The sequence below is a fragment of the Mirounga angustirostris genome, unplaced genomic scaffold (genome assembly GCF_029215605.1).
Source record: "Mirounga angustirostris isolate CCGP_5_RB_7025 unplaced genomic scaffold, mMirAng1.0.hap1 SCAF_13, whole genome shotgun sequence".
In the NCBI taxonomy this organism is placed as follows: Eukaryota; Metazoa; Chordata; class Mammalia; order Carnivora; family Phocidae; genus Mirounga; species Mirounga angustirostris.
In genome coordinates, this window is record NW_026991721.1 from 90,551,056 (window position 1) to 90,573,785 (window position 22,730).

The window sequence follows — 22,730 nt, forward strand, 5'->3', positions numbered from 1 at the left end:
AGAAAACAGAATATACAATTTACACCCCCCCCCCCTTTATCTATTTGGCTGATTTGGGTACTGTAATAAGGAAGTGACCAATCTTCCTCAAAGCCCTATATAAAGCAAAAATGCCAATGACAATTACATCTTGTGTTTTACATCAGTGAAAATGCAGTTATCATGAAATATGATCTCAGTAAATGTTGAGTTTGCTTTCCTCCCAGTAGGGACAGACTCCATAAATGAGAAGAAATGACAAACATGAGTGTAGTGACAACATTCTTCCTCATAGGGCTTCTGCATGCACCAGCACTGGACATTCCCCTCTTGGGAATCTTCTTGGTGATTTATGTACTCACTGTGGTGGGGAACCTCCTCATCTTGCTGGTGATCAAGGTGGATTCCCACCTCCACACCCCCATGTACTACTTCCTGACCAACCTGTCCTTCATTGACATGTGGTTCTCCACGGTCACCATGCCCAAAATGCTGATGACCTTGGTGTCCCCAGGAGGCAGGGCGATCTCCTTTCACAGCTGTGTGGCCCAGCTCTACTCCTTCCACTTTCTGGGGAGCACCGAGTGTTTCCTCTACACAGTCATGTCCTATGACCGCTACCTGGCCATCAGTCACCCTCTCAGGTACGCCAGCATGATGAGAGGGAGGACGTGTGCCCTCCTGGCCACTAGCACGTGGCTCAGTGGCTGTCTGCACTCTGCTGTCCAGACCACACTGACATTCCATTTGCCCTACTGTGGACCCAGCCAGATCCAGCATTACTTCTATGATGCCCCTCCCATCCTCAAGCTGGCCTGTGCAGACACCTCCGTGAATGAGATGGTGATCTTTTTGTCAATATTGGGGTTGTGGCCTTGGGTTGCTTTCTCCTGATAGTGCTGTCCTATATGTCCATCACCTGTTCCATCCTGAAGATCCGCACCTCAGAGGGGAGACATAGAGCTTTTCAGACCTGCGTCTCCCACTGCATTGTGGTCCTTTGTTTCTTTGGCCCTGGTCTTTTCATTTACCTGAGGCCAGGCTCCCGGGATGCTGTGGATGGGGTTGTGGCAGTTTTCTACACGGTGCTGACACCCCTTCTAAACCATGTGGTGTACACCCTGAGGAACAAGGAAGTGAAGAAAGCTCTGCTCAAGGTGAGAAGTAAGTCAGTATTCACTCAACATAAATAATGAAGAAAGGACAGATATGGTTAGCTTCTCTTTTATTTACTTAGAATTTAATTAAACCACCAACATGAACATTATACTTGTAAGGAACATTTCAATTATCCAATCTTAATTTTAATTAAAATTTAATGCATTTTTAATTTTTCCCTGTGCATTGCTTGCCAGAATCCCAGTATAAGCAGCCATTTTTCATGACAATCTAAGACGAAGGATGATGGCTTATTCTTCTCTTTCATGTTCTATCAAGTAACTCATCAGAAACGTAGTTTACTTTTACCCCCTATATAAATATTTTCCAGAATTGTTCTGCAGTATAATTCACTTATATTTTGTTTTGTGCAATTTAAATCAAACCTTACTAAAGATAGCTTTCTTTCCATTTTGAAACCTTTATATTGAAACACAACACGTATAATATTTGCAATTCATTATATAATATAGTATCTATATGATGAAATTTTTACATATCCAAATATCACACCAAAAATATTTGATTTTTATGAATGGCTTTATTCACATTTATGAGCTAATTAAAACTGTATAACTCTTGGGGTACTGGGTGGTACAGTTGGTTAAGCATCTGACTCTTGGTTTTGGCTCAAGTCATGATCTCATGGTCATGATTTCATCGTCATGGGATCAAGCCCTGCATCAGTCTCCACATTCAGTGCAAAATCTGCTTGAGATTCTCTCTCCCTCTCCTCTGCCCCTCCATTTTCTGATCTCTCTCTCTCTCTCTGAAATAAATCTTTAAAAAAACTGTATAGTTCTTTAATTTTTTCACTTTGACTTCCAAGATTTTTTAAAGTAAATATTTGTCTACCTTTGTGTTCTGTGCATTATTTCTACTGGATTGGTCACTGATACAACTAACTAGATTGTTGTTCTATATTTATAGAGTTCCTGACTTTTATCTTAAATGCAAAGCTTCTATTTTTAGCAATCTTAAAATTATTTCTATGAGTAAACACGGGACAAATAACAAATATATAAAAAAGAGAAAATAATCTTAGAACAAAAATTTACTGCCAATAAACATTGAAAGTATCTTCCAATTTTAGAACCAGATCCTAGTAACCAGACCCATGGAATTATATTGCCTGTAGTTCACACTAATATTCACTTCAATAAACCAGACTCATATGGCCTAATCTATAACCCTACTCAATTTTCAAAGGAGAAAACTGAAGACAAATTAGATCAAACTCTCTTAGCCATTGGGTTCACTTGGATACTTTCTAGTTTCTTGTAACGTCATACTATTTTACTTAACTCACAGTAGCACAAAACGTTATGGGACAGTTGCTGATAAGTCACGTGATAAGCAACAGCTACACCCAAAGAACTGACATAGTCTCCATATTAATGAAGCTCATCATCTGGTGAGGGGGAAAAACTAGTGTTTTTCATCCAGGGATTGTAATAAGTATAATGGATACTCAAGGGAAGACCCATTAGTAGTCTTCACTTGGAAATATGCCAAAAGATTCAAAATTCCATTAAAAAATATCAAACAAAGCCATGTTGAAAGTAATTTAAATGTTCAATGATGATATATAAGATAAATATCAGTGTCATTTTTTAGTGGAAATCGTTATTGAAATAGGTGTAGAATCACATAAGTTGTATGCAATAAAGTGGAGAGATCCCTTCTACCACTTTCCTCAGTTTCCCCCAATGGCAACAATTTGTAAAACTGTAGCATAATATCCCAACCAGGATTTTGACATTGATCTAATCCACAGATCTTATTCACATTTGCCTGTTTTATTTGTATGTGTGTCTGTGTGTGTGCATAGGTGTGTGCTAAGTAGTACACAATTGTAACACCTGTGTAGTTTTGGGTGTCCATCACCACAGTAAACATTCTGAACAGTTCCAAGACTGTAAGAATTTCTTGTGTGAGGATTTTTAGCTAATATAAATATTGACCACTGAATAAAGCTATCAAATATTAGTAATTAATTGTTAGAGGTTTGGATAAAACAACTTTGGATTTCTTTTATCCAACCTGCTAACATTTTTTACGTTCTCTTTTTCCTCTTTCCTGCCTAAATCCACCTACTTATCCATTCAATATGTAAATATGTATTAAGTGCTATGCACCATGAGCACAAAGATTAAAGAGACACAGACTTCCTTTTCAAGGAGCTTAGATCCCCAATATAAAAGAAGCATAAGGACATAAGAAGAGGGGTCAGAAAAAGTAGGCAAATCATGAAGGGACTTGTCTACAACATAAAGAAAAAGGACTTTCATCTTACACATTTTCGAAAGTTATTGAAATACAACAAATGTAACAGTAATATGATGGTATTTCCATTTAGAGATATAACTAATAGCAACATGAAAGATAGTTTGGAGGGAGGCAACTTGAGGGGAGCAAGGTCAACTAAAGAGCCTTTTCACCTGCATCTCAGAAAAGAAAGAAACACACACTGGTGACAATCCAGGTCAGGCAGTGGCAGCAGGCATTGAGCGTGGTGCAGTGGGTGGCAAATGGTAGCCAAGTGGGTGAGGAGGTCGGGTCAATAGAGAAGTTAGTATGCTTTGGCAGTTGTGACGACAAAGTAGAGAAAGTGCTAACAGTGAGTTCTGAGGGCATAATGAAGAGTCTAATTTTGGAACTGTTCCGGCTAAGTACCTGAAGAAGTTTCAGGTAAAATTATCTGGTTGACAGTGTAGCTTAGGAGACAAGGCAGGTGAAGCCTACAAGGTTAAGTAAGCAAGAGGACTGGCCACTACGTTCCTTGGTTTGTGCTGGACTTAAACATCCATTTCCTTCTCCCATTCAATGAGTAGCATAAGAAGGGGCCATAAAAGGAAAGGTAACCTCCACCCTTCTTACTTTTCCACACAAGCCCAAGAAACATAGTCTTTGGGAGATTTGTACAAGTCTGTTGTTGAACCTTACAGAATTATTTGTCACAATAACACCCAAAGAGCTTTACAGAGATTGTAAAGTCAAAGAGCCCCTGAGTTAGTGTTTGGAAGAGCAACTACTTCTCCATGGTATGGTCCTGGGAGATACCAAGGGATAGAAGGTCCCAAACTGCTGTTCTTCCAGGTCCCTAACGCTGTTGAACTATTCTGCTACAGAGAGTACATGTAAATAGCACCAGGAGCATATGTGAAGCAGAAGAGAAGAAAATGAAGTCAAAGAAGCACTAATGTGAATCATGAAGGGGGAGCTGGAGGGTTTGGGGAATGAAGGTGCACATAGTAGGCACACAGTGCACATAGTCACCATGGAAACATACAACCTGTGCATTTAAAGGCAGTGAAAACACTGTAACTCATACTAATCTAGACGGTGCACAATTGGCATGAGTATTGACGTATACATCAGTGGAGAAGAATACGAGTCCAGACCCACACATATCACTCAGTTGACTTTTAAATGCCAAAGCACTTCAAAGGGGGATATATGTGCCTTGAAGAAATGATGCTTAAGAAGCTGGCTGCCCATCAATAAAGACTGACTCTTGACTACCACTTCACTGCATACACAGCAGTTGTCTTAGATTGGATTACTAACCCAAATGTAAAATTGCTATTAGTAAGTTATTCTTCAGTGAAATAATATTTTAACTGCTGATAGAGCTTCAGCAGTGATACAGATCGACAAATATGGAAATAAAGTGCAAAGAGTATGAGAAGATAACTGTCAAGCAAGGATGGTATCCTACTAAACGCAGAGAACAAACTGGTGGATGTCACAGGGGCAGGGCTGGGGGGAGGGTCCAAGAGGGTGAAGGGAAGCAGAAGGTACAGGCTTCCAGGTATGGAATGATCTAGTCACAGGGACGAAAGGCACAGCATAGGAAATACGGTCAGTGATATTGTAGCAGTGTTGTGTGGTAACAGATGGAAGCTCCGCTTGTGGTGAGCAGAGCATAATGGGCAGACTTATCCAATCACTGTGTTGTACACTTGAAACTAATGTAACATTGTGTGTCCACCATGTTCAATAAAAAATAAATACAACTGAATGCCGAGTAACTATCAAATATGACTGTGAAATAATGACACTTAGAGACATTAAAAAATGGAAAGTTTCTACCACTACTACAATCATATCAAGTAACTTAAAAATATACAACACAATAATAAAGCTTATCCTGAAACGAGCATTTGAGATACAGGAAGGAATAGAAAGTTAAAAAATCAAACCTATAAGTAAATCTGAATAACCATTGTATCATTAAAAATAATGTTCAGTTCTTGAGCTTAAAAAGTCATGATTTGTGACTTCTGGTTTCATCTCCAACATGTGAAGAGCTTGGAAGGTGTCCCTTGCCTTCTTAAAACAGGCAAATTGGGACACATTGAAAATCAAGGCTTTTCTTGGACCCATCAGAGAGCTGAGGTCACCGGGCAAATTGGCCTGGAAGAGTGACGTGTAATTACCATACAGCAGGCTGCCCACTGTGACCTTGCTCATCTGTGTTGATTTTAGAGTGTGGTCCACCTGTGAACAGTTTGTCACACTTCGTTACTGATTTCAAATACTCTCATATCACATTGTCACACATGTAAATGTGCAGGCAGCAGGCAGCCTTTGGAGGAGAACTAACTAGAAGGTCTCCCAAGTCTCACCCCTGAACAGCTCACTCCATGAGAGCCCTTGCCTTCTGTTTGTATCTAATAATCTGAAGTGCTAGCATTAGGGCATCTGACCCCCTGACACTTGTTGCACAAATTTAAATAATTTCAAAATTCTACTATGGCTTTCCACGGCCTGTGCTGACTGTGGGTGAACTGGAACAACAGAGTGATACCAAATCTGTAGGGTTTCACCAAGGCCTATTTGATCTAATATGTATGCCCCTGGTCACTTTGCTAGTATGGGTATCCAAACATGAGAACAAGGTCCCTGAAAATAGTTTGATAGAGATAACTTTGAATAAGGATATGACCCTAATACTTATTTTGAAAATGAGTTCTACCATTCTACCAAAGAGGAGGAGATATGCTATTGTCTTCATTTTACCCACAGTGAGAAAAATAGGGTCACATTGCAAACATTTGAGTTAGACCTTAGTCAGACTTAGTGCAGCCCACCTAATACTTCCTCATCTCTACCTCAGGGACATGGTAGGATTACACCTTCTTCTGGCCTTCTTGTGGTTGGGTGGGGGCAGGTCCTGGTCAACATGTATGCATGGTTTGGATACAGAGATTTTTCAGACAATAAAAAGAAATGTGAAAAGCCTTGGGTTTAGTCTCTTGTGTCCAAATGTTCTTCTTGTTAGAACTAAAAGATTCAACATGCAATATGCTTTGGCCTGGAAAACAGAAGCTCTGTGAATCACTGAAATCACCTTTGTATTATTCATACTCTATATGTACTAATTATTATGAGTTATGTGGTTGAAGCAAGTGTTTGTCATCTGGATATGTTATTTTCTTTATTTTCAGGTGGTAATTCACTCTACTACCTAATCTGTGTTAGATGTCATGTTGTTTACTGTAGCACCCCATATATACATTAGGACATTGTAAGATTCATTTGTCTACTTAGGTGTTTCCCATTGGACTCTGGAGTTCTGGAACACAGATACTGTCTTGATACCCTGTATTCCCTGTGGCTTAAATATAGGAGTCACCTAATTTAAATTGTTGAAGGAATTACTGCATTGATTAATTATTTGAGAAAGCACGAGTGAATGAACAAGCCTCAGCATTGGGATCATTATAAAAGTCACCCCATTCATTCTGGATTTGAGCCTGATTTTTTCTATATTAGTTATTTACCTCTTATAACTCAGCTACGACTTCTATAATATAGACAGTTCTCAACCACTAGTGAACTCAGAAAATTTAGCTTCAAGGAATCAATCAGACACATCATGCTATGACCAAGCCATATTTTCAAAATTCAAGTTAAAAGGGGAACAGCACCACTAATAACGAGCTTCAGTGGAGAAGTTCTTTTTTTTTTTTTTTTAAGATTTTTTATTTATTTATCTGAGAGAGAGAATGGGAGACAGAGAGCATGAGAGGGGGAGGATCAGAGGGAGAAGCAGACTCCCCGCGGAGCAGGGAGCCCGATGCGGGACTCGATCCCGGGACTCCAGGATCATGACCTTAGTCGAAGGCAGTTGCTTAACCAACTGAGCCACCCAGGCGCCCCTTCAGTGGAGAAGTTCTATACTCCAGAGCTGCTATTTTGAGGAGAAACCCAGGAGAATACATTAAAATGTGGCACAATGTGATGAGACATTTGCTCAGATTTCATTGTTCCCCATGTGGAATGTAAACATCAATTCTCCAGTATTTTATTCTTTTTTATTTTCCCCTTTTGAAAACAGTACTAATAGCTCTTGGAGCATATTAACAACTCAATGAAGTATTTACAAAATAAGGTGTCCCAATTATTATTTGATAATGTAAAGGATTCATTATTGAAGTATTAAAATTATCCAACATTCTTCTTTATTTTCTGGAATTTCTTCATGCCATCCTACCTCTGTCCTCTTTCTCTATTTCTTCTTTTACCCCTTTTCCAATTACATGAAGAAGAAATGTGTGAGCAGAGACAATGGGAAGAACTTCCAAGTTTCAGGGTTACTTTTGTTGTGCCGATCATACCACAGAGAGACAAATGTTGAGGAAGAAGGAAAAAAGGTTTTGGTGTAGACATAGGAAGTTTGATGTGATCTCCAAATGGAAATACCAAAGAAACAAGTTATCAGGGACTTGAACTTGGAAATAGGAACAGCATGGAGGGAAAGGGGTGGCATCTGTTTAGGAATGATACCTAATATTATGAGTGTGGATCAGAAGTCGGGTGCCTCAAAAAGTAAATGTTTGGAAATAGAAAGGGTCTGTAGCAGGGAGAATATTCTAAAGAAATCACACCAAGATTGATGTCGGTGGACACTATGGGACTATGACAGTATTTTTCCCAGAGGAATCCACAGCTTCATGTGGAACACATAAGGAAACATCCCCATACCACGGGATGACACATTTGCAATCTCACTTCTGTGGAGGTAGAGTAGATCATGTGCTTTTCATAGTCTACGGGGGGAAATGTAGTTTCTAACAAAACCCCACATTTCTGTTATAAAATACACATAACTATTCAAAGATCTGTGTTTTGTTATTCCAATAATTACTGATGTTAATTGATACTGCTCTGCTCCCCCCAAAATGGAAAGTTTCTGAAATTAGTGATCATAATAATACAGTAGAATTTAACACCATGGGCTTTGATGCCAGATAGTCTGAAATTAAACCTTGACCATATTCCTTACTAGTGTGTGACTTTATCAGGCTATCTAACCGGCCTTCATTTTCTCATTTTTTATAGTAGGAGAACCTATCTTGTAGGGTTCTTGTAATGATAAACTTATAAACTGTCTAGCATATCCCAAGCTCAATAATGTTACTGTGTTTGCTTCTGAATTATTCTAGAATAACTTAATTCATTATAATTTTAATATTTCAGATACTTTCCTATAAATTCCTTAAAAACTAGTAAATATAGGGGTAGCAAATTTATTAAAATAGCTAATGAATCAGAATGATCACATTGTCCATAATTAGCTAGATTAAATTTATTATCTGTAAGGTGATTTAAAGAAAGCAACATTCATGTATTTTCAAAAACACTATTTTTGGGGCCCCTGGGTGGCTCAGTCGTTAAATGTCTGCCTTTGGCTCAGTTCATGATCCCAGAGTCCTGGGATTGAGCCCTGCATTGGGCTCTCTGCTCAGCGGGAAGCCTGCTTCTCCTTCTTCACTTCCCCTGCTTGTGTTCCCTCTCTCGCTGTGTCTCTCTCTGTCAAATAAATAAAATCTTAAAAAAAAATACTATTTTGGTGTCTGGGATCATAGACAGAATTTATGAAGAGAATGATTCTGAGAATCAGGCTGTCTGACTGGTGGCCCCAGATTTGAACCTTAGATCTTTGAGAATTTACTGCCTGGGTGGCTCAGTACTTTAAGCGTCTGCCTTTGGCTCTGGTCATGGTCTTGGAGTCCTGGGATGGAGCCCCATGTTGGGCTCCCGGCTCAGTGGGGAGCCTGTTTCTCCCTCTCCCTCTGTTCCTCCCCATCCCGCTCATGCTCTCTCACCCTCTCTCTCTCTGAATGAATAAATTAAATCTTTAAAAAAGAATTTATTATGAATCAGTATCACTCAAACCACTTATAAACAATCATTTAATCCTCATAACAGTATTTTGAGAGAGGGTCATTTCTGAGATGGAAAATTGAAGTAAAGAGCATAAAATTATTTCCAAAGTTATTTGAGCCAAATTTGTTTTTGTTTGGGTGCAAGTATAGCATTTCATCCATTCTATGTGGATGCCCACAAGTATGGGCCATGTAGCTATTAAATGGGTATTTTCAGGGTCTTTTGTCCTCTTTAGACTTTTTTTCTGATTTATAAAAGAAATGTTGAAGTCCCATGAACAGGTTACTTAAAGATATTTTCATTTTTCTACCTTCTACATAGGAAACATCATTGGCCCCAGCCTGCAATGTGGGGTGTTCTGGTTCCAAAGCAGCTTATAATTTGGTGCAGCTAGACTTCCAAGACCCTAAGATGGTAGGTACAAGAGCTCCTTGGGCAGATGACCAGCCACCACCAGCTGTGGTAAAAGAATCCAATGTCAAATGGTTCGGTGCTTACTGTGGACATCTGGTCAGGTAGCTCTGGAAATCAAGGTCAGAATATGTGATGGAGACTAGTGGTTCCTGTCCTTACCTTCCTCCTGCTCTGCCTCACCCAGCCTGGGAAACAGCAGGGGTCTGGCAAGGAGGCGATTGTCAGTTCCTGAGAGGAGCATGTCAGCTCCATAGCCCATCCTGGCAGACCCACCGAGAGAGTTAAGGAGCTGCTCAGAGCTTAGAGAACTCTTTCAGAGGTGCCTGGCTGGCTCAGTCAGTTAAGCGTCTGCCTTCGGCTCAGGTCATGATCCAGGGTCCTGGGATTGAGCCTCACATTGGGCTCCCTGCTCAGCGGGGAGCCTGCTTCTCCCTCTCCCTCTGCTCTTCCTCCCACAACTTGGTCTCTCTCTCTCTCAAATAGATAAATAAAATCTTAAAAAAAAAGAACCCTTTCAATGTTGGAACAATTAACATGGTCACAATATGCCAGAAATATGCCAGAAAGAGGAGTGATCACACTGGGACCCACACACACACAGCCACTAACAGACTGAGAAGGCAGTCACACTGTAACCATGAGTAAGTGACTCTGATATTTGAGGCTCTCCTTGGACACTATGCCCAGGAGTGTAACTCCCAAGTTGTGTACATAAGCCTTCAGGAAAAAATTTTAAAAAGCATATTATAAACTTAGGTATATGAATAAAACAACCCTTGTGTCTGAGTTCCAAGCACAATACATAATTTTTAAGAAGGCAAAACAATATTATATGTGAACTGTAGCTCAGTAAAATGGAACAAAAAGATAAAAAAAAACACAGAGAAAAATTTGATAGACCAAAATTTAAGCAAGCTCATCATCAATAAAATTTAATTCCGATTTTAAAAATTCCTCAGAAAATCCATGAAACAAATATTTCTGAGTGGATGGTTTTGGAGAACACTTAACACTGAGAAACACACATGTAATATGTTGCATGTTGATGCGTAAGTTATATTAGTGTTTTTTTAGAAAAATGAGCATATCTACTTTCTAGTGTTTATTTGCTCCGGGAATATGTTACTATGTCTATAAGCTTCCACAGAACTTTCTTCACTTCCTTGTTCCTCAGGGTGTACACCACAGGGTTTAGAAGGGGTGTCAGCACCGTGTAGAAAACTGCCACAACCCCATCCACAGCATCCCGGGAGCCTGGCCTCAGGTAAATGAGAACACAGGGAACAAAGAAACAAAGGACCGCAATGCAGTGGGAAGCACAGGTCTGAAAGGCTCTGTGTCTCCCCTCTGAGGTGCGGCTCTTCAGGATGGAACAGGTGATGGACACATAGGACAGCACTATCGGGAGAAAGCAGCCCGAGGCTACAACCCCAATGTTGACGAAGATCACCATCTCGTTCATGGAGGTGTCCGCACAGGCCAGCTTGAGGATGGGAGGGGCATCACAGAAGTAATGCTGGATCTGGCTGGGTCCACAGTAGGGCAAATGGAATGTCAGTGTGGTCTGGACAGCAGAGTGCAGACAGCCACTGAGCCACGTGCTGGTGGCCAGGAGGGCACACGTCCTCCCTCTCATCATGCTGGTGTACCTGAGCGGGTGACTGATGGCCAGGTAGCAGTCATAGGACATGACTGTGTAGAGGAAACACTCGGTGCTCCCCAGAAAGTGGAAGGAGTAGAGCTGGGCCACACAGCTGTGCAAGGAGATCGCCCTGCCTCCTGGGGACACCAAGGTCATCAGCATTTTGGGCATGGTGACCGTGGAGAACCACATATCAATGAAGGACAGGTTGGTCAGGAAGTAGTACATGGGGGTGTGGAGGTGGGAATCCACCTTGATCACCAGCAAGATGAGGAGGTTCCCCACCACAGTGAGTACATAAATCACCAAGAAGATTCCCAAGAGGGGGATGTCCAGTGCTGGTGCATGGGGAAGCCCCATGAGAAAGAACGTTGTGACAAGGCTCACGTTTGTCATTTTCCACAAGTTTCATGTGTCTCTCTCTGTGGGAATAGAGAGAGCACCCAGTAGTTAATTGAAAACTGAACACCATTTTCATGTGGCAACTGCATCATTCATGGTAGATAATTCTAGAGTTAAACTCAATTTTGCTTGTTATGAAACGTATTTGGTAAAGATGATAGAATGATTTCATCATCTTCTTCTTTGTTCCTCTCTCTCTCTTTCTCTCTCTCTCTCTCATGCCCACACAGAAACATATGCATGCACAAGTAGAGGAACACCCAGATATATGTAGGAGAAAGTCCTAGAAATCCATTGTATTAATAAATCTCTAGTTATATATCATAAATGACCACAGACTTAGCAGCATAAAACAATGCAAATTTCCATTCTTACAGTGTTTGAGTCAGGTGAGCTGAGTGTTTGGCTTAAGGTTGATATCAAGACATCAGCTCAGTCTGGAATCTCATCTGAGGCTTGGGTTTCTCTTCCAAGCCTATGGAGATTGTTGGCAAAATTCAGTTCCTTGCAGGACTGAGGTGTCCGTCTTTCTTGGTGGCTGTTAGCAGGGATCATCCCTCTCAGCTTTAGAGCCCACCCTCAGGTCCTAACCACCTCTGATAACGTGGCAGCTTAGTTTTTTAAAGCCAATAGGAGAATCTGTCTCCAGTTCGCTGTGACAAAGTTGATGTAACCGAATGCATCAAAGGAGATATCCCATCACAGTCACAAGTCTCACCCACACTCAAGGGGAGGCGATTCAGCAAGGAGTGTATACCAGGGGGGCAGCAATCGGGGCAGGGGGTGCTTTTGGAATCCTATTCTCTCTCCAGAGTTTATGGGGTGACTTAAAGAACCAAGAATTTAATTGCTGATAGGGCTGCACACCAAAAGTCCTCAGTACCTGAATAATTCTCTGGGGTCCTCATATGTAACTTGGTAGTAGTAATACCAGCTAGAACTAACTACTAAATGAAGTCCATAGTAAAGTGTTTGACAGTTGAGAACTTCACAAGAAATGATAATGAATCATACAAAATTGTTATCTTGTGATACAGAATTGCCTATCTATCTATCTATCTATCTATCTATCTATCTATCTATCTATCTATCATCTATCTACCATCTATCTAACTATCTATCCATAGAGAGGGGGAATGGGTGGAGGAATAAATTCTCTTTGTGTTGTAGAGACTTCTCAGTTTCAAAGCTAGATCTTTGAGGAAGATTTCATCGCTGGTATTGGGACTGGTTCTCACTACAACCACCACCTGCTTATAATGGGAGTTCCCTCAGAGAAGGTGAGAATCTCACCTCTATGATATGAGACCAGTTATCTCCCATATCATTCAGAATACCAGCCTTGTACACTGCTGTCTCCATGCTTCTCTTACACTAGACTTACATATGTAAGCTTACATAATGGATTTTATGAGGCTCTAAGAACATAAAAGTCACACCTGTTCTCCCAAACAGAATCCACTGGCAGTTTTCTAACATATATCCTTCTATCCTAAATATCTAGATATTTAGGCTAATTTGGCTTTGTTAGAGATAATATCCCTCCCTCCATCTTCCACTCATACTCATAAATTCAGACAATGCCCTTATAAGAGAAGACATCTCCCTCAAGTGTATGGCTCTTATTTAAGACCTACTACCTGAGACAGGAAGAACAGAACCAACATCAGAGGAAAGGATATCACCAGCTTGATGTCAAGAAAAGTTGGGCTTCTGTACAATGAAAAGTGAGACAGAATTGAAGTTTTTTATTTAATCCAAATTAGTCTTGAGTTCATGATCATTATTAATTATTCTTTGAGGGAAGACTATTGAAACCGGCTCCACAATATGGGAGAAGCCAGGATCTCTGTTCTCAGCAAAGCTTAGACAAAATGTATCCTGTGTCTAGACAATGTGGCTTAAGCTACATCTAAGCTGTAATTTTCATGGGTAAAGGGGAGTGGGAGGTTCAGGCTTCAAGGTATGGAATGAATAAGCCATGGGCATGAAGGCACAGCATAGGAACTACAGTCGATGGTATTGTCACAGTGTTGTATAGTGACAGATGGTAGATGCACTTGCGGTGAGAGGGGCATAAAGTACAGAGAAGTTGAGTCACTATGTTGTACACTGGAACTAATGTAACATTGTGTGTCAATTATACAAACAAATATACAAAAAAATCTCAAGGTATATTTTTCAAAAGGAGAATAACAGAGACAGAATTATCGTAATCACCTGTATGGATATCAGAATTTAAAAAATAGTACAAATGTATCTGAAATTTCTACTTTACCAGCAGGATCTCATACCCAGGATATCTTCATATTCAGATTAGGTGAAATATGAACCTTTTCATCAGGGGAATTGCAAAGTAGCCTGAGATTTAAGGCAGGACTATTGATTAGAGGTGTCAATGTTCGACTTGTTTGCCCATGCTGCAGCAATTTGGTCCCTATTTGTAGGCCTTTAATTAATAATTGTGTGTGTGTGCAGAGAGAGACAGAGAGACAGAGAGAAAAAGAGAGAGGAGACAGACCGACAGAGATGGGAGACGGAGAGAGACAGAGAGACATAGACAGAGATAGTGAAAACATGAGACTGGATAATCCAATGTAGAAGGATGGCTAACAATGCCCAAGCATCTTATCTCTCAGTGGAAGTTCAAGAGGGAGAGCAGGAAGACTAAGAGAAATCTACCATTTTAAGAACTCACCTTACAGTATATGATTCATTTCAGTATAAAACTCATCTGGTTTTTTTCTTCAAATTTTTCACTATCTATGTTGAGGCAGTAGTTTGCAAGTTATTACTAAAAAAACAGTGATTCTTTGGTGAGAGTGGTTCATTTCTATCCAAGGACCCAACTATTTGAAATTCAGGGAATGGAAACATGGCTCTATGGGTAGGAAATTAACTTGATTTAGTGTCTCAGGGAATAGATTCCTCTTGGGTCTATAGGTTCCTTGATGAGCAGAAAAACAAGAAGAAACTAATGAAAGGTTTTTAATAATCATACATATATTTCCCACTGTGTTTGCTTTTTAAACCCTCCTGAGAGGAGTTCATGTCTTTCTGAAACTAGTATTTATACCTAAGAGGAAGAAAGGAGGACCCAGTTACCCTTTTCCCGCAATAGTGATGCACATAAACACACAACTGCTGTCTCTCAACTTAAAATTGTCCAGGATTCAGAAACGGTCACCACCTGTCCCCACTCTCCATCTCAATGCAACTCTCTTCCACCATCTTTTTAAGCTGTGTTTAAAACATCTAAATTTCCAAACTTTTTTTATTGTTTAGAGTTTCTTTGCTGAAGGAAATAGTTAAGTATACATAATTATTTCCCAGCTGTATACATAATAGATTGCAATGCTGTCATAACTTTTATGCTCTTATAAGCATGTGTAAACACTTAATATATTTAAGTAGTTCTTGATTTGTAAATAAGCTTTTCATGAACTGTATTGATTTCTTTGTTTTGAGGTAATAGTCTTCTCATTGGTTTGTCAGGACTTTTACAAATTAAGATAATTAATTCAAGTTATTAATATTAATATTAATATTGCTGGCTTGGATGAAAGAAAAAATTCATCCCCCATAGTGTTGGTACAAATCTGTATAGTTACAGTGCCTTCTTTAGGAAAGCAATATGACAGGAGTTATTGAATTTAAGATTATGTACACTCTTAATTCCAGTAATTCTGCTCCAGGAATCTATTCGTGATTATAAAAGCACCAGGATATACTGTCTTCATTCAAACATGTGTGTTGATACATGGTTTCTAGTGGAAAAACAACTGAACCAAGTGAAAAACGCTAGAAAGAATAAATCCTGTTGTTGTTACATCATGAAATCTTAAGCAGCTGCTGAAAAATTGAATTACAACCACATCAGTTAACTCTGGGGGGCTTTCATGGGATATTTTCAATGGGGGAGGGAACATGATGCACAGAAATATGGTTAACATTGTCTCATTTGTGTAAAGCAAATCAACACAAACTGTATATTACAGGGACATAGAGAAAGGAGTAGAAGGATATAAATGAGGTTATTAATCTGGAGTTGAGAAGTGGTGGTGTGAAAAACAAACAAAAATTTTATAAAGATGAGAATAATAATATAACATATATTATATAGTCTCATTACATTATTGTATTTATAACAACCAGAATATGAAAGAATTGGATCTTGTTCTACTGACCTGTAGGGATGTCAACATTATAATTTTAAGTAAAAAAACAAGCTAAACAAAAATTTATATTTCAGTTGAAACACATTCTCCCCTCACAAAGGCACTCATGTAACCAACACTTAGAAAGCCAAAGAATCAAAGTTGGAAAAGGAACAGGAACAAGAAACTGGAAAGCCAGGCAGAATTATTGTAAAATCCTGCTAATGAATATGTAGTCATGTCCACTGATGTCTCCAAGGAGGGCTCCAGTCCACAACAGCTTACCACCACCCCAGGCATGAATCCTTTAACACACTGCAGGATGCTGTCACCCTGCCTTTCAAATCTCTGTGTTGTTAATCCTGTCATGGCCATCCTCTGAATCATCCTCTCTTACATGTGCCTTTTGTTGCCCTTGTTTCTGACCCAAAGTCTAAGTTGATATATCTTATTGGTCAAGTCTAGATCCCATGTCCATGTTCCACATTTGCTGGAGGGAATGGGAAAGCATCTGGTATTGTTTCTACAGCAAAATGCAGCCCCACTTACAGGAAGAGGGTTTAAATGATACACAGCCAAAATATATGAACAAATAAGTATGCCAGTAAAGATCCATGACTGTCCACCGCATTGACCACACACCATCTGTCTACATCCTTCCCTGCCTACTTACACACACACAATGTCAGCACCTACCACAGCACGACTGTATTCCTCGTGTCACTCCCTTCACACAGGGAGCCATTCTGATACATCACCATTTATTCCATCCAGATCCAAATCTATCATTGCTTCTGAGGCAAGTCTAACTCGACATCATGTGCCCTATGGACAAAACAGTAAAATTACCATGAATGCATCTTAGATATAATAATGGACTGAATAGGGGGGAGGAAAATAAAACATGGAAACACACACATATGAAAGTGATGTGGAAATACGCCTAGAAAATACAAGACTTATTCTGTAACTGGTTATGAGGGAATAGCTAACATTAAGGACTTCTGTCTTCTTCAACACATTTGTCTTATCAGGACACTCAGCATGTCAGTGTTGCCAATGGGGTGAATCACACCATTGTTTCTGCAAGACAAAACCATATTTTGGATCTTGCCAACATATGCTTCAGTCATTTATGATTCATTCTTTTTTTTTTTTTTTTTTTTTTTAATATTTTATTTATTCATTTGACACACAGAGATACAGAGAGGGAGAGAGAGAGCATGAGCAGGGAGAGAGGCAGAGGGAGAGGGAGATGCAGGCTCCCCGCTGAGCCAGGAGCCCGATGTGAGGCTCGATCCCAGGACCCTGGGATCATGACCTGAGCCGAAGGCAGACGCTTAACCATTTATGATTCATTCTTATGTCTGGATGTAGTCATATGCAGGGCTTCCCATGGAATTCCCTAGATTCACTGTCTGGGTAAGGAAGAGGGCAGAGTAGAAATATTACTGCCTTATGTGATAGTGCAAATATTTTTCAGCAGGGGATAAAAGCCAGTAATTCTACAGTTTTGTGTCATATGACAGGCCAGATATTTTTCATCACGTAGTGCGCCAAGAAAATGAAACCCTGGAGAGCCCTCCCCCCATGTGGAAATAGGACACTAGGGGACGTCGTGTCCTTCGTCCTATGTCAGTCTGTCACATAGATCCTCGGAATTACTTATTTGGTACTTCAGGAGTAAAATGAAATAAAAGAAACTTGAGCACAGTACAAGCTGACATTGCTGAACATTATCAAATTGGACCAGAGTTTGTGGACTAGCCTAACTCACCACAAGGCAACTAGATGACCGGAAATGTCACTGAGGTGGCAGTTTGTTTCCATAGGTTTTACTCCCATGGTACAGTACACATAGGAATTTGCAGGACACCTGGGCTATCTTCTATTTCCCACACACCAGCTCCTATTAGCATGAGGTCACCAGTATTGTTAACCAGCATAATATCCTGTGTGTTTGTGAGTGAACAAGTCACTACAATGAAATTGTTACACAAAAATCATGATCCAAAACTACACCTGTTACATATGTGATAAAAAATTAGCTTTCAGGGGCGCCTGGGTGGCTCAGTCGTTGAGCGTCTGCCTTTGGCTCAGGTCATGATCCCAGGGTCCTGGGATCAAGCCCCGCATCGGGCTCCCTGCTCCGCGGGAAGCCTGCTTCTCCCTCTTCCACTCCCCCTGCTTGTGTTCCCTCTCTCACTGTGTCTCTCTCTGTCAAATAAATAAATAAAATCTTTTAAAAAAATTTTAAAAAATTAGCTTTCAGTAAATCTATACAAAGTGTAGGGAAGGATTTCTCTTTAAAAGACACAAAAATAATTAAATAGAAATTCTCAATTTTGATGTGGTTGAATTATCAAAAGACATTATAAAGACAGAGAACAGCTAAGTTACACTTTGAGTATATTTACTACACATAAACTAAGTGGGAAACAAAAAGTACCCGTAGTTGTATTATGGAAAAATATATAAATCAAGAAATAAAGGAAACAAATAAATATAATAGGTAAAAGCATATGGGCTTTTCAGAGAAATGGGAAAAGAAGAAAGGTTGAAAAAGCAAAGAAACCATGCTCAACTTCCTTAGTAATCAGGGAAATGCATATTAACACTACAATAACATATAATTTCACACTTTCAAGATTGGAAAAAAATCAACTCTGAACATAATATATACTAGCAAGAATGTGGACCCCACAAGCTCTCTTAGCTCCTAGTTGATGTGAATATTGGTGTGGACTCGAGATCTCCAACACAGGTACAGATCTGCACTTTGCGTGGTCCAGCAGACCCTCTCCAGGGACCTACCTAGATTTTGTACATGTGTGCTTCCTACCATGTATAAACATATCCTTAGCAGCTCTGCTTACATGTAGCAAAAAACCATGCACAACTCAAGAGTTTTTGGAAAGAGAACAATGTGAAAGGAGAGAGAGAAGAAAAATGTATTTTATTCATAAAACAGATACCACAGAGGTAAAAAAAAAAAAAAAGGTGAATTAACCACAGCCATGAAAATCGGTGAGTCTCAAAAACATAACTTTTAGGTAAGAATACTGCTGTATGATTCCATTTATATGAAATACAAAATAGAAATGAACACATATTTGGTAAACTGACAAAAGAAAGTCAAGGGAAAAGGTAATAGAAATTCAGGACAATTATTATCTCTCATGGGGAGAGCAGAGGATGCCATGGAAGAAAAGGACAAAGATGCTACAGTGGTTCTTGTAGCATTTTATTCCGAAATTGGATCATGGTTACATGTATTGTGTTTTATTATTATTTATATATGTGTGTGTGTGTGTATTTTGTATATGGAAATATTTTATGTACACCAGTTTGTATTTGGAAACTGTTCCAAATGCGATGTCTCTATGAGGTGGAGGTGCCGCTGTGCTGATTGGCTGTGTAGGTATATTCTAGCAAGACCACATCTAGATCTGGAGCTGTGAGATTGGTCACCATTTCATTACGCTTGCACTATGCAGTCCAAGCCACTGTGCAGTCCAAGCATCAGTCAACCAATCAGTAAGGAAACGGTGTAAGGCTACCGTCATCTGACCAAGCTAGCACGATGCCTGCAGAACTTCTGGAAGGCTCATAGTGATAATTTATCCAAATGTTTAAGGGCAGTCTTTTCTCCTTGGTCAGATTCTTTTGGAATTCATTTTCACCTGACTGAAACTAATGCGGGGAAGGTGGTGGTGGCCTGGGAGGGAGAAAGGGCATTTGAGGTGTGAGACTGAGGAAAACTTCCTTCCTCTTAGAAGGAGAGGCTTTTAGATCTCCAAGCAAGGCAAGAACAGCCTCACCAGATGGAGCAGGAGGGATTTTTCTGGGTAGGGAGATTCAGTGTGGGGTTGGGGAGTCAGGTACTGCCCCATCCAAATCCTGCCACCATACCCACTCCATTTTTCTCAGAACTCTGTCCTTTCTCATTCCCTAATTTTACATGAGAGCACTAGCAAACTAGGACGTTCATCTGATATTATAGTTAATAATCCACAGTCAAAGTGTGTGGGGTTTGGTTTTTGTTTTTTACTGTTTCATCCCATTCTCCACAACAAAATAAGGCATTATTTTATCATCGTAATAGAAGGCCACTGGGCTTCAGTATCTTCTTTATTTAAACATATGAAGATTGGAGGTTCTCAGACCCTCCCTGTAAGTTGTTACTTACATTGAAATTGTCACCCCCTCCTGGAAGACCTTCCATGGCCCCATCAATAAGGAAAATCAAATGGGAAGCAAAGGGAGCTGTAGGGCAGAAAAACAGCCACTCAGGCTTCCTAATATAGATAAAAGGGCTTTCCTGACATTCCAAGGCCAAGGATCCACATCAGAATTTGGAACCAAAGCCCCAGTTTGTAATCAAGTGTTCCTTTGCCTGGTTTCTTTCTAAGTAAATATTTATTCCCATCAGAGATACCAGAGAACTTACAAGCTCCCTGTGACAGGGGAAGATGAGGTGTTTGGAGTCTTAACTTCCTTACATCTTCCTCTCTATATGTAGAATTCTCTCTCAGCAGAACCCTAAATCTCACTTTAAATCTGTATCATGAGGAAGTATAGAAAAACTAGGAATTCATGTCCTTAAAATAGGAAAATGTACTAATAAACTGATGTTGACTTTTTATAATTTCTTAAGTGGAGAATGGCTCATTCAAAAAATTGACCAAGTGCATAGCTGGGTCTCACAACGTGTTACATAAAAATTGTACACTAAAAATGGTTCAAGGTAAATAATTGACACATGCTAGAAAACAAAATGTTTTCAACAGATATTTATTGATCTATATTTTTCCAGCATTATTTCAGAATTACACGTTCCTCTATTCTCATACATGGGGGATTTCTTATCATATATTGATATAGACTTATAGATTTTATCCAATACCTAAGCAGTAGAATCTTTCACCTCGAAAAAGTCCTATTCTCTTTAGAATGCAGGTTTTTTTTTCAAGTTTAAAATGGGGGTGTGCTCTAGATTCTTTCTCTAAAGTGCCTTCTAGCTCTAAGTGTGTTTGACTTTTTTTTTTTTTAAAGTAGGCTCCACACCCAACGTGGGGCTTGAACTCACAATCCCGAGATCCAGAGTCACACGTTCTGCAGGCTAAGCCAGCCAGGTGCCCCCAAGTGTGTTTGATTTTTAAGGGATTGTCAAAATTACATACTCCATCTAGCTTAGTCTCTAATTTGCCTATTGGATGATCAAGATATTTCTGCCTGAAACAGTGTTGCTTGTCCTAGGAATTTACTCTTTCAAGCTGAGTGAAATTCAAAGGACACTTTTAGGTAATTAACATATGGCATTCATGTAGCATCTTTGGCTTTAAAGTTCTTTCAAATTCCCTCCCCACACTTCTATGGGATAAACAGATAAGGCAACATTATCTCCAATTTACAAGTGAGAAATAGGAGGCGTGATCCTTCCTGACTCCTGATCAGGTCCTGCTCTCAGCAGGATCCTATGCTTCAGGGACACCACTAGCAACTAAGTAGACTTCCTGGAAGAGCCCTGGCTCACATTTTGCTGTTAACAAAGCCCCACTGCACCTTATTTCATGCAAGTTAATTCCCCTGAAGGGGGAAGCAGAAGTGATGTCAGTGTTGGCCCCCACCCCATGGGGACTACAGGAAGGAAGAAGCTGCTTGCCAGAAAGTGAGATCCAGAGCTCAAAGCCCAGGGACATCGATGCCAACCCTTTGAACAAAGCTACAAAGAGGAGGGATGCGCCCAGAGAAGTGTACAGAAAGATCACAGGGATGAAGTCAAGCTGGGGCGTCTCAGAGAGCCCAGGGAACCCGTCCAGCTCAAGAAGGGGCTTCCACAAGAAACAGCACAAAGCAAGGAGCTGAAGCAAGCAGTAGGCCATGGCCTCATGGCAGAGTCACAGCCAGGTAGAAGCCGTAAGCAGAGAAGACTCCAGAAGGCAGGCAGAGGTGGAGTGATGGAAATTCTTCTGAGACACATACTTATTAGAAGTATGTGAGAGGTGTTGGGAACAGAGAGCACAGCTAATATCTCCTAACAGCCTGTGCTTTACAAATACATGGTGCGAGGGGAGGACTTTTATGCTCTGCTCACCGGATTGCCTTAGTTTTCTGACCCAGATGAGTTTCAGTCAGGGTCTAGCTTAAGCCTAGTTCAGCTCATCCAGGGTTTGAAATGGCCAGAGAACGCTAGTATATGGGTACTAACGTCTTTTTCCCCAGGACTGCGCCTGGAGACTCCTTCTTTTCCCATCACATAGATGAGTCTATCGATTGTTGATAATATCATGTGATCCTGACTAAATTGTATACACCATGTAACTGGAGCAGTTTTAGTTTCTAATGGGGGAAAGAGAGAATATTTTGGTTTTCCCAGGGGAGAAATTATTATTTCTATGTACAGAGAAGAAATTGTAAAAATGAATGAAGATGGAGATGGAGGACAGTGGGGAGACAAGAGAAAAAGTACAGAACAAAAGGGAATTGGGGCTCGCAGGAAAATTGATCTTGTATGTGTAAGAACTAAATTTAAAATGTGAATTGATACGGATGTGGGAGAGATTGCGATTTCTTTTTTTGGGTGGGAATCTACACCACCTCCTCTCTCTCTCTGTCTTGTGTGTGTGTGTGTGTGTGTGTGTGTTTTTAACAGAGGAGAAACTGAGACTAAGGATATTAAGAGATTTGTTCAAAATACTGTAACTAGTAAGTAGTGATAGTCGGTATTGGAATTCTTATGATTTCAGGAGCTACATTAAGACCTAAGTGATAAGGGTGCCTGGGTGGCTCAGATGGTT

The 22,730-nt window shown here is 40.1% G+C and overlaps 2 protein-coding genes across 2 annotated transcripts; one reads left to right on the plus strand and one right to left on the minus strand.

The window, feature by feature from the left end:
• The first annotated feature begins 234 nt into the window (after nucleotides 1-234).
• On the plus strand, nucleotides 235-1,172 carry LOC123856748 (olfactory receptor 10G7-like). Its single transcript, XM_045892872.1, is given in 2 exon segments — nucleotides 235-828; nucleotides 831-1,172. Coding segments are annotated over 2 exon segments (936 nt in total).
• A 9,659-nt stretch (nucleotides 1,173-10,831) lies between these two features.
• On the minus strand, nucleotides 10,832-11,767 carry LOC123856749 (olfactory receptor 10G9). Its single transcript, XM_045892873.1, has one exon. The coding sequence runs from the start codon at nucleotides 11,765-11,767 to the stop codon at nucleotides 10,832-10,834; it is 936 nt and encodes a 311-aa protein (XP_045748829.1).
• Nucleotides 11,768-22,730: the final 10,963 nt, after the last annotated feature.

Excerpts from the sequence above, each read along its gene's own strand:
- LOC123856749 (XM_045892873.1), bottom strand. The coding sequence starts at position 11,767 with ATGACAAACGTGAGCCTTGTCACAACGTTCTTTCTCATGGGGCTTCCC.